The 13,144-nt window shown below is 42.7% G+C and overlaps 1 protein-coding gene across 1 annotated transcript in view; it reads right to left on the bottom strand.

Moving 5' to 3' along the window:
- The window catches only part of LOC126203171 (glucose dehydrogenase [FAD, quinone]-like), a 123,503-nt gene that overhangs the window by 13,578 nt on the left and 96,781 nt on the right, over positions 1-13,144 (bottom strand). Inside the window, exon 5 of the mRNA XM_049937412.1 lies at positions 3,098-3,367. Coding sequence (XP_049793369.1) covers positions 3,098-3,367 — 270 coding nt within the window. The remainder of the gene's footprint in view (positions 1-3,097; positions 3,368-13,144) is intronic.

The following is a 13,144-nucleotide window of genomic DNA, read 5'->3' as shown; positions in this document are numbered from 1 at the left end:
TTCTTACAAAAGGGTATACAAACCATTGTATATTCTCCGGTCTTTCAAGCAAAGCAGTGCGGTGGCACATGTCGGCAAACAGCTCGCGATGATGAGACGACTTTCTAACAGGTGGCTTGTAGCGTTGTATCTGTTCCGGCAACCAAAAAATGATGTGGTTGATATTCTTCACTTCAGTCGCACGTTGGAGATGCGACCAGACCATTTCCATGAATATGCTTCCTGTAACAGTGGTCGCTGTTACAGAGTTCGTGAGTCTTCTGGAGCATCGATGTTTCTCGTGCCAAAAGTTAGTAATCAGCAGCGGATTCTGTTTGAAATAACGTTTGCTTTTGCATTTGTTACTCTGTGTTCCATTTGTCTCTAACTATTAATTTGTCTGTAGCTGGTAATTTCACGTCTGCCCTCTCTCTCTCCATCATAATACCGGATAGTGACGTCATATGTCTTAGTAGTTCTAGCGCTGATTTCGTATCAGAGAAGATAACGAACTTATTACAGCATACGTGTGGCCCGTAGTGTAGCTTTCACAATCGTCAGGTTCTTAGGTAACTTGAATTTCCTTAAAGTATGACACCTACTACGCAATAAGCACAACCTCACCCGTCTTCATTCTTCGAGGCGTTGTGTAGATGAGCCTTGAGTTGTTTAATGAGGTGCTCCGTCAACACGCAGCTACCTGAACGACCACAGCCCAGTTGTAGATGCAATACACAGGCGTCTCGTTCATAAGTTGAGTTGCTCATCGTGCGCACTCTGGCTTTTCAGCTGAACTGTCTCACAAGCTTCTCTGAATATCAATTCTTGCAAAATCTTGATGGGTAAATTTAGAGAGCAGTGTTGCGTACCTTCATTTACTGAGCCTGATTTCTTAATCCTGTGAGCCCCAGTGGTTTCTGCCTGAGACCTCCATTTTACTAAATTTATTTAAAGTATTGCAAGAGAGAGATTTCTAGTTGTACACTGAGGTACTTCTAGGAGTGTAGTGCATTGAAGCAGTCTGTTACAGCGTTCAAAACAACAGTCGTCGGGGAGATTGTGCTTTGTGGTTATAAGTGACTCTGTCATGCGCCTAAAAAAAGAAAAAAGAGCCATGTTGAGGAGATCGTTGGCAGTGGAAGTAAGTTATCGTAACGGAAATTTGATGTTTTAGTACTCCTTTTATGAGTATCAGTACTGGGACAGTACGTAGTTGTGATTCATTTTTTTTTAGTTTTAGACTCCTTTTTGTATGTAATTTTTGTAGGCGTTATGAGTTGGTGGAAGTTTTGACATGTGGGAATTGGATTAGGAAAAATCCGAGTTTGCTTTCAAATTTATGAAATGAAATGAGGGTGGTTGAGAAATGTACGACCCAGTAGTTCCAAATTGAAAAAATCTCCTTGAAAAAACTGATTGTTTACCTTTTGCCAGTTTCATCTCACACTCGTTGCTTACTGTGATAAGAAGATCAATTTTGTGAAAAAATTTAGATTTACATTTAATATGACGCGTATCCTTGGTCGTCTACGGTCTAATTGAAAATGACGTTATCGTCAGAAGTGGCCGATAGTGCTCTGAATAAACTCTGTTTTTAGCAAAAATGCTGTCTTAGAAGAAATAATGTCGTGGTTGAAATAATTTCCAATGGCTTTGTAACGAAGCGCGAGAAAAAAATTGAGCATTTCTTTTACACTTTCGTACTGTCTGTTTGGACCCACTAATGTCGTAGCAGCGCATCTCTGAATCAGTTCAATGTTTACATTTATTCATATTTAAAGAGAGCTTCATTATGCAAGTGTAAATACTGACCGAAATATTTCACGTTTCCATACGATGAAGCATGGACGATTCTTCCCTGTAGACAACAGCTTCGTTAGATAACAATCGGACAGTGCTGCTGACACTCTGTGATAATTTGTTGATATTGAGAATATGTGCGGCGCTATTACTTTTGCTTGGGACACACTCCATATTACTTTCGTTTCTGTTGAACGTTTGCCATCCGGTATATCGCAGTGGGCACTGTTATTCAAAAACTCATCAGGACCATGTATTTCATGTTAGAGATCCTATATTGTCGCATCTTAGTTATTTATTAGTCGACAATGTGGTATAATGCAAAACTCCTTTCGGTAATCTAGGAAGACATTATCGACCTGTTCGCGAGCATCTACTGTCTGGACGGTATTGTGTGTGAATGTTAGGCACTACGAGTTTTCATCAGGTGCATATCTTATTGTACCCCCATACATCAAGTAATAGCACAGCCTTATGCACCTAATAACAAGAATAGATAAAAACAGAAATCTACTTACAAAAGTTAAAATTTGGCGAGGAACATAGAATGCCCAACCATAGTTAAAAGTGTAATCTCCGTAGAACAGATGGTCAATTAACAAAATTTTTTGGCGAGAACATGGGCATATATGAACAAGAAGTAAACAGTGTTAAGTGGTTCGACCCCTATATATCAAATGCATAGCAGGCTCATGAGCACCTAAATATGAAAACATATAAAAACACAAGAGTACTTTCAAATATTAAAAGATAGTACACAACATGGGTGAGAATACCGAAGACCCAAACTTCGTAGTTGAAACCACGCTCACCATAGGGCTCATAGTCAGTGCGGTTGGAGCTTTTATATACCTCGTCATGTCCTTGGTCATGTTTTAACGCGCACCTGTTCTTATAATTAGATGATTATGGCTCTTACGTTAGTTGAGGTACAGGAGTATAGTTGCTATTATTGTTTATTTCTTACTGTTTACCTACATTCCTAATGAGGTGGCTGTAAGCCAAGAGACCGGAGCACCTAATAAACAATTGGTTCAAAGACAGATGTTTGCATCGCTTCAGATATCAAATGTACTACCACAGCTGCGGGTCCTCTGACGGCAGAGTCGTTTGTAAAAGCGAGATGTGTTTCACACGGTTTATTTTTCCTAGATCCTTGTGTCAAGCCTTAGCGAAAAGCTTCTTTCTCTCTATGATCTTGACGAACTTAAGCGGCAGGGACGACCTGACGCACTGAACTGTTCACTACGGGAGAGGTTCTCGATTAATGTTGGCTGCTGCGGGGCCTGACTCCGCGTCCCACGTGGTACGCACTCACCTGGAGGGGCCCGGTGGAGGCGAGCGGCCCGTCGCCGTGCTGGCGGTGCCTGCGTATGTCGGCGACGCGCCGCTTGTTGCCCGAGGCCGAGGTGTTGGTGCGGGGCACGACGAGCACCAGCCCGTCCGTGGTCACGTGGTCCTGCAGGTTGCGCCCCACCGGCAGGTCGGACACCACGGGGATGCCGAGCGCAGACAGGTGCTCCTTGGGGCCCACGCCCGACAACATCAGGATCTTCGGCGAGTTGATGGCGCCAGCCGACAGGATCACCTGCGGGGAATGAGCGACTGTTTCGCGGGTGCTGCAGCTACAGTGTTTTCATACAGCTGCCCTTTGCGTGCAGCTTCCCCCAGCTACAGTACAGAGTGAGCAGTGCTTTCGTTGGAATTCAGACCTTACCTCCGTATTCTAAGGCATCATCGGTGACCCTCATAATATGAAGAACAGCGAACGGAACATCCTCTGTCATGCTTTAACTGGTAAACCATCAGGCCATCTGCCAGTATGGAGAAGCATTGCTGGGGTAGAACAAAACGTGGTTATTGAAACCAATGGCACAGACTGACAGTCCTCATTTCGATGAGTGCTGGCAGGACATGTCTTAAGACACAAGATAACTACTTCCATTGTGCTAGAGGATAATGCAGAGGGAAAAAATTGTAGGATAACACAGGCGTTGGTCTGTGTCCAACAAATAATTCAGCTGAAGTGATTGGCAGAACACAGGAAATCGTGGCATTCCGTGTAAAACTAGTCAGAAGATGCAGTAGAGGGAGAGAGGAAGAGGGGGCAGATGACAAATTATTCTACCCCACCCCAATGGGTTCCTTCGTCAGAGACATTAAGCATTAGAAATATGCTATATGTTGGAGACAGACAGAAACTCTCTGCAGCCAGGAAGGTTGCTATTTAAGAACCACAAGATAAGAGGTTTGGATAATTCACACAGTTAGCCGGCAACATACGGAAAGTCAAAAAAATGGTTCAAATGGCTCTGAGCACTATGGGACTTAACATCTACGGTCATCAGTCCGCTAGAACTTAGAACTACTTAAACCTAACTAACCTAAGGACATCACACAACACCCAGTACGGAAATTCATGTTTCATAGAAAATACAATTATGTAATTAAAAAGAATACGGCCTGCAATAGCTTCTAGACTGCAGACTGTTCTGCGCTATACACCATAGGAGGACGCCATGTAAAATATGCTGTTGTAGTAGTTAATACATTAAAAATAAGAACTGAAGTGAGGTCCCCGGCGAGGGCAGCTACCAGACTGCTGTACAGATTATCGCTTGTCAGGTGGTAACGGACTGTCTTTTATGTTGCGGAAGATGCTCGGATACAGCTTGAGTAGCTGATCGACGTTCGGTTCAAACCAACAATGAGACGAAAGGGGTTCAAGGCTTAAGAAACCGAGTAATGTCGAGTATCCTATGTACATTATTAGGAACAAGATTTTTGAAGTGTACTCATGCTCATCAAATTTTTTTGTGTTTCATTGAAGTTACGTATACCTCAGCATCATTTGTGTATTCCTTGTCTTACTCTGTTGCTTCTGTTATTTATAATCAATGAGTATGTGAATGTGGCGAAGTTTACCAAGAGACCGAACAGGATCGTAAGTGGACCTTTGTTTTATAGCTAATTGTGTTTCAGCTATTTTAACAACTTTCGTTGCATAATATTTTAATACAGCACTGATAGTAGCGATATTGAACGTTCTCATTATCAAAACACAGCTCAGAATGGAAACCACACTGCTTTTCTGAATAGAGAGGAGGGGGAGGGCTGGGGGAGAGCAGTAACGACAGCAGAACCTTTTCAAAACTGATGTAAAGTTTATCGCAGCCTCAATAGTTGTCTAATTAGGGAACTGAAAGTGCTAGCAGTGCACCGAGAAAAAAGGCATAAACAGCTGACTTTACGATTGCTAGTCAGAATCGACGCAAGTGCTAATGAGAAAACATCAAAAGACTTGTCATAATATGTACGAATAAATCATGCATTACAGAGAAAAGTTCTGAAACTATGCGCGGAAATCTTGTAAGAGCGGAGGGAATGTACCACAAGAAAACGTTTCAAATTAGATCTGAAGACTTGCAGTCTATCACTCTACTTTTTCAGAAAGCCTACTGCAGAGGAAACGAGCTGAATTGTGCACCCCTTTGTGTAGAAAGCTTGTAAGGAACTATTATACAAGTGAATATCGCCTGTCCATGTAGTGTTCACTGAATCATGTTGCAGTTCTTTCAGAATGAGTCGGTATTGTCAAAAACAAATCCCGAGACACCTGAACAACACCGCATATCTGTCGGACCGTATTTCTGTCGACTGCAAGACGAAAATAATTTGCAACATCTGTCACGTTTTGTGCTACATCACTGATACACTTATCAAGAAGAGCAACAGACGAAGAACAGAAACCTGTGGCACACCCCATTTTACGTGTTCTCGTCACATTCAACTTCGGTGTCACATCCGTCTAATCACGCAGTAGTTCCGAGTTCAGCAAAATCCTTCTGATGATTATGTGGGACAGTGTTAAAGATGACCAGGGGGCCATCGTAACAGTTTCATCGTCTATAACCACAATTGATACTGAATGGAAGAGAGCGTACGGCATTTCGCCATGTCATAACAGAAGCTGAAAATTTGATTGTTCCGGACGAAAAGGATTAACACGATAACGAATCGGAAGAAAAAAGTATCCATCTCTGTCTCGTGGGCCGCTACCACCACGGCACAGCGCGTCCCCAGGTTGCGGATAGGGGATACGGCCTTCAGATATGAAGGGTAGCTGCGAATACAAAAAATAAGCAGTCGCGGACAGCCGGTGGGGAGCAGGCGATGGCGTAATGAACCGTCCCTCTTTCTTCTTCTCCTACTACCAAATCTATTCATCAAGAATCAGCAACATTAATGGGCATGGGTCCCTTTGAAGTAAAATATTCCGGAGGTAAACTAGGTTCCCATTCGGATCTCCGGGTGGAACCTACTTCTAAGAGATTCAGGCCGAAAGGAACTTTCAGGTTGGGAACATGGAACGTTAAAAGTTTGAACAGGCCAGGAACGTTCCAGACATTATTAGACGAATTAGATAGATACGGTGTAGACATTACAGCTATTCAAGAAACTCGGTGGCAGGGGGAGGGTAGCATAAAGAGGGGTAACTATACATTTTTCTGTGGAGGTGTGGAAGCTCACAGTTTCGGAACAGGTTTCGCAGTACAGGGAAAAGTGCTTCACGCAATCAGAGATATAAGGTTCATTAGTGACCGACTATCAGTTATAGTGTTGTTCGGCAGGTGGAACAGACTAGTAGTAATTAATGTACACGCACCAACTGAGGACACTGAAGGAGTTGTTAAAGACGGCTTTTATGAAGAACTAGCTCAGCTGTGGGATGAGTTCTCCTCGTATGATACAAAACTAAGCATAGGTGATTTTAATGCGAAGATAGGCAAGGAGGAAGCATTCCGGCCTACAATTGGGAAAGAAAGTTTGCATAACATTTCGAATGATAATGGCACAAGCTTGGTTAATTTTGCTGTTTCAAAAGACATGATTGTTCAGAGCACATATTTCAAAACGAAGTACATTCATAAAGCAACTTGTGTCTCTCTGGATGGACATACCCGAAACCAAATTGATCATGTTCTTGTAGATCGGAGATGGCTCACTAGTATAGAAAATGTTAGGACTTTCAGGGGAGCAGACTGCGATTCTGATCATCTTCTTGTAGTTGCCAAAGTTCACCAACGGCTATCTACAGCAACATCAAGGTGTCACAATGCAGAACTTGTTAGGTTCGACACTGACAAGCTAAATGATGAAAGCTTTTATGAAGGTACATGATAGAAATCTCAAATGGGTTTGATGCTCTCAGGACACACGAAGATCAAGACGAGGATGTAAATAAACAGTGGATCACTGTGAGGGATAATATCAAACAGGCAGCGAAGGTCACAATAGGTACAATTAAGAACAGGAGGAAACCGTGGTTTGATGAGGAATGCAAGAAATTGGTAGAGGAAAGAAGAAAAGCGCGATAAAATTGGGATAGAATGGGAGACAGAGAACGAGAGGAGTTCTTGAACTTGAGAAGGGAAGTTGGTCGTAGGCTACGAGCAAAGAAGAGGGATTATTTGAACAATCAAATTACAAAAATGGAAATAAACAGTAAAAAAAACATTAAGGAACTTTACCTAGACATAAATGGGTATAGGAAGGGCTTCAAGGCTAGGACAAATGCACTTCGAGGGGATGCTGGGGGAATACTGACAGACCCCAGTGCTATATTAAGTAAATGGAGGGCGTATTTTGAGCACCTATTAAATGTACACCAGGAAGCAGGAAATGAGCAGGCGTACGAAATACATACAGCAGAACCCCAGATACCTGAGCCAACATTAAAGGAAGTAACAGATGCAAACAACAAATTGAAAAACCATAAAGCACCAGGATCAGATTGCATAACTGCAGAATTAGTTAAAAATGGCAGACAGAAATTGGTGGAAGTAGTTCACAAAGTGATAACTGAAGTATGGAACTCAGAGATGGTACCTGAAGAGTGGCAGGAGTCGATTCTGATCCGAATTTTTAAGAAGGGCGACAAAATGGATTGTAGTAATTATAGAGGGATATCGCTATTATCAGTATGTTCCAAAATTTTCTCGAATATTCTGCTAAGCAGGCTTACACCATATGCAGATGAAATTGTGGGGGATTACCAATCCGGCTTTTGGAGGAACAGATCAACTATAGACCAAATATTCACCCTGCATCAAATTTTGGAAAAGAAATGGGAATACAATAAACCAGTTCATAATCTTTTCATAGATTTTACAAAAGCATATGATTCAGTATTGCAGTCAAAATTGTACAGAATTCTTTTGGAACTTGGAATACCAAAGAAGTATGTTAGACTTATAGAAGCGAGTTTGAAAAACACAAAAGGTAGAGTACACGTGGAGAAATTTGAGTCAGAAGAATTTGTAATAAAGAATGGTCTTAAGCAGGGAGATGCCCTGTCTCCGCTACTTTTTAATTTAGTCCTAGAATATATTGTACGAATGGCAGCAGATAATTCAGAGGGTGTGGAGTTAAATGGGAATTTAAAGGTATTAGGGTATGCAGATGATCTAAACATCATTAGCTATAGGAAAGAATCTGTAACAGCAAATGCGAATACGTTAATCATGGCTAGTGAAGATGTAGGTCTAAGGATAAGTGAAGACAAAACTAAATACCTGGTTACTACCAGAATGCCAACAACAGTAGATCAGGAAATGTTAAGAGTTGGAGACATGCAGTTTGAAAAAGTGAACACCATTAAGTATCTAGGCGTGGACATCACTTCGAGAAATGAGATTGAATCCGAACTGAAGAAGAGATTACGGGCGGGAAATGCATGCTACTTCTCACTGAATAGATTACTTTCATCACGGATATTGTCTAGGAATTTAAAGATTAGAATATACAAAACTATTATTCTACCAGTTATGCTGTATGGGTGTGAGACTTGGTCTCTCACTGTGCAAAATGAAAAGCCGTTTCGAGCATTTGAAAACAAAATTTTGAGGAAAATTTTCGGAGCAAAAAGGGATGACAGTAGCGGAGAGTGGCGAAAACTGCATAACGAAGAGGTTCTCGAACTCTATTCAAGCCCTGACATAATCAGTATGCGGCGATGGGCGGGTCACGTGTCTCGAATGGATGAGGGCAGGGCAGCGCGCAGAGTACTGGTAGGGCACTTAGAGGGAAAACGTCCTCTGGGGAGACCGAGGCGTAGATGGGAGGACAATGTGGAGGCTGATTTGAGGAGCCTAGGTATTGAAGGTGAATTCAAGGAAATAGCCCAAGACAGGGACAGATGGCGAAAATGCGTTGCTGCGGTAATGGGCTCTCGAGTCCGGTATGACCAGTGAGTAAGTAAGTGGATTCCATCTATGACTCCAGAAGAGGCGAGGCAAAACCGTCTCCGAAAAAGTTGCACGTCTTCAGAATGGATGTTGAAGGTGATGATTTTTCGGCATAGGTGACAATAGAGAAATCGCTTACACAAGTACGCTGAATGCCTACAGTAGCCGCAATCAAAAATTTGTGCAAGATCAAGAATCTGACCCTGGTTTCCTGCATACTGCAGATAGGTGCCTTAACCACTGGGCTATCTGAACATGCGACCAGTCCGACTGAGGCTGTCTATGATATTTCCATTTATGATTTTTCCAACTCTGCTACCAGAGGTTCCACCACGGGGTATGTGGTAACAGCCCCACTGGAGAACGTGACTTACCTTCCACCGACACTGCTACACTCCGTTCCGCTTTACAAAATTGCAAACAGCGTGTTATTGTAACCTTATTAGCGATCCAGACGCAGCTATCAAATACGTTTCCTAAACTAAAACTATGCGGTTTGTAATTCCAGAACAGTATTTCTGTGTGTAGTCCGCTATTTTAGATATTCTCCAGAAGTTAGTACGTAGTCAGCTATTTATTCATTACTAAGAATCATTTACAAATTTGTAAAGCCACTACGCCTAACTCCACAAATAAATGATATTCGTCATATGTCCCGATGTAGTCAGAGAGGCAATACACAATTTCATCAAGTATCTAAGATATCGGAGCAGTACTTTATTTTTGCGAAAAGCTTGAAATTGTTGATTGTGCGTATTCAACCCACCACACACACACACACACACACACACACACACACACACACACACACGTTTTTATGTATAGATGTCACCAAATATTGTGAAGTGTCATTACTGAACAAATTCAGTCCATTTAACGGACCGTAAGTAAAATGATAATTTTACTTTTTTTTTGCAGTCCCCTGATGCTTAAACACGTTTAATGCCTGATGCACTAATGGTGACTTCGTTTTTACTCTACTTACGGGAAGAAGTATAATATAAAACCTGTTATCTCTTTTTTTTTTTTTTACAGGTGGGTGTCTTCCGTGTCTTCTTTCCAACCAGCCATCTCGCCGATGTGGCTGACTCGAGGTAGGTTGTTCTCTCTTCCAAATTTGACCACACTTGGATTTCGTGCAGCCGACTGTCATCGTTCTTCGTGCCTCTCTACCTCACGGGGCTGAATTATTCGGCTTTCCTCTACGAAAGTTAGGACAGTGCAGTACAGCTCTGGCAATGTTTGTTGATGTGAAAAATCATGAGGTGCATCGTTGTTCGGAGTTGACGTGAAACTCTAGGTCCCCTGCAACTGGCTGATTTAGTCAGTTCAAAGGCCGGAGGAGGGCAACAGCACACTACCTACAGTAGGATTACGTATTAAACAAAAATGTATCCAGAGTCAGTGAAATGAAATGTTAAAAAAATTGAGCACCTGTATGTGGAAGAACGTTAGGAATGAAGCCGCAAAATAAAATTCATACATCTCAATATGCTTGAAATATAGCGAAGCGCTTGCAGTCTAAATAAGACTTTAATTGCAGTCGTAAAAAACGGGTTATAACATACATTGCTTGAAAAAGAACAGGTGAAGCTGGGACATGGCAGTGTAAACATTGACAGAAGGAAGAAGTCATTTTATCAGTGGGACATAATGACCGTTTTGTGGAAGAGAAACAGTGGTCCCTGTAGAAGGTGTAATGCAGTGAAGGGAGTTATACACGGTGCCAGTGGCGTCAGTCAGAGCGTGGAAAGGTGGGCGAAACGAAGAGGTAGCCAGCAAATTGTCCTAGCAGCATTGTTGCAGTAAAAAACCAAAATTTAAGCGGACACAAAGATTTTTTAGAAGATATGAACAGAAGAGATGAAATAAGACGCATAAGACAGTATTAAAGAACTGAAGATCTAGCAGAAGATCGATGCAGTAACAACAGATTGTCAAGGCGAAGAATCAAGACATCGAATGTACGAGAAGGGACCAACAGCCGTCACAGAACGCGAATATAAGCTGCACTAACAGAGACTGTGTACCTAATGTAACATACAAAATAGGAGGTGGACTGTGAACTACAGCAGTCGTAAGAACTCTCTTATAAAAGTGATAGTTACCGATCACTCGTGTTTCAATGTGAACTATTTTTTTAAAAGCGTTTACTGTGAGGAGCAAAGGACATGATAAAATAGACAGTAAAATATTGATAAATAGACGTCGCTTTAATATATCGTTACGTGGGCTTCCCTTGTTGTGATTAAAACTATGTTCTTGTATCGGCCTGGCTCGTATCATTCCAGTTTTAGTTTCTGCAGAGTTTTAAGAGGTGTTATCAGCAAGACGGTACGCCAAAGGAAGAGCTGTCGCCATTTAACATTTTACAGACTTTTCTTTTTTGTATTTTCGAGCCGATTTATCGTCATCTCCGCAGCTTCCTGCAGACTACAGAACATGTGACGCTCTGCAGCTACAGTGATTGTCAACTGGCGCAGAAGATATACCTTCCATACTTCTACTACACAGGGAGTTTATACACTATGTGATCAAAAGTATCCGGACACATGGCTGAAAATGACTTACAAGTTCGTGGCGTCCTTCACTGGCAATGCTGGAACTCAGTATGGTGTTGGCCCACCCTTAGCCTTGATCACAGCTTCCACTCTCGCAGGCATACCTTCAATCAGGTTTTGGAAGGTTTTTTAGGAAATGGCAGCCCATTCTTCACGGAGTGCTTCACTGAAGAGAGGTATCGATGTCAGTCGGTGAGGTCTGCCACGAATTCGGCGTTCCAAATTACGCAAAGGTGTTCTGTAGGATTCAGATCAGGACACTGTGCAGGCCAGTCCATTACAGGGATGTTGTCGTGTAACCACTCCGACACAGGCCGTGCATTATGAACAGGTGCTCGATCGTGTTGAAAGATACAATCACCACACCCGAATTGCTCTTCAACAGTGGGAAGCAAGAAGGTGCTTAAAACATCAATATAGGCCTGTGCTGTGATAGTGCCACGCAAAACAACAAGAGGTGCAAGCCCCCTTCATGAAAAACATGACCACACCATGAGCACCGCTGGAAGAAAGGATACTGCGGAGACATGGCTTAGCCACAGCCTGGGGGATGTTTCTGGAATGAAATTTTCACTCTACAGCGGAGTGTGCGCTGATATGAAACTTCCTGGCAGATTAAAACTGTGTGCCGGACCGAGACTCGAACTCGGCGCCTTTGCCTTTCGCGGGCAAGTGCTCCACCAACTGAGCCACCCAAGCATGACCCACGCCCCGTCCTCACAGCTTCTGTGGCTCAGATGGTAGAGCACTTGCCCGCGAAAGGCAAAGGTGCCGAGTTCGAGTCTCGGTCCGGCACACAGTTTTAATCTGCCAGGAAGTTTCATTCTATAGTAAATGTAGATATAGATGTAGAATATCCTGATCACCTAGATCACCCGATTTAACCCCAATGGAATTCTATGTATCGGATTACATTAAACACAGTGTCTTTGTTCTCCGCTTCCGGAAAACGTCGACGAACTGCGACGACGGATAACACAAGCAGTTGCCTTTACACATCAAGACTTTCTCCATACGATTTGACAGGAAACTGATTGCAGATGGCATATTTATCGTGTTCTGAAAGGTAGCCACCTTGAACACTTCTGAATAAAAATTGAAGAAGGAACCACTTCGTGGCATTCATTTCAGAACTGTTCCAGAGATTGGACAGGCAGTAGACCGCTCCATTCGCGCCATCAACAGAACAGGCTCTGCTAACGGTATACTACGCCTTCCACATCGCTGGCAACGGGTTCTGCACAACGCTGGTGACTACTCTGAAGGACAGTAACAGGTGCAAACATGTAACTCTTTTGTATCGGTTGTGAACAAATAGTTGCCACTATTTAAGTTCCAACCCTCGTAGATACATGTTTCAAAATTTTGCTGTCCTTCAGAATGGTCACCAGCGTTGTGTGTAGCCCGTTGCCAGCGATGTGGATGTCGTAGGATACCCTTAACAGGGCCAGTTACGTTGATAGTTCGAGTGGAGCGTTGTACGCTGAGGTGACAGAAATCACCAGATACCTCCCCATATCGTGTCGCACCTCTTGTTGCCCTGCGTAGTGCAGAAAC

Source organism: Schistocerca nitens, chromosome 9 (genome assembly GCF_023898315.1).
Source record: "Schistocerca nitens isolate TAMUIC-IGC-003100 chromosome 9, iqSchNite1.1, whole genome shotgun sequence".
Lineage (NCBI taxonomy): Eukaryota > Metazoa > Arthropoda > Insecta > Orthoptera > Acrididae > Schistocerca > Schistocerca nitens.
This window is presented reverse-complemented; position numbering and strand designations above follow the sequence as displayed.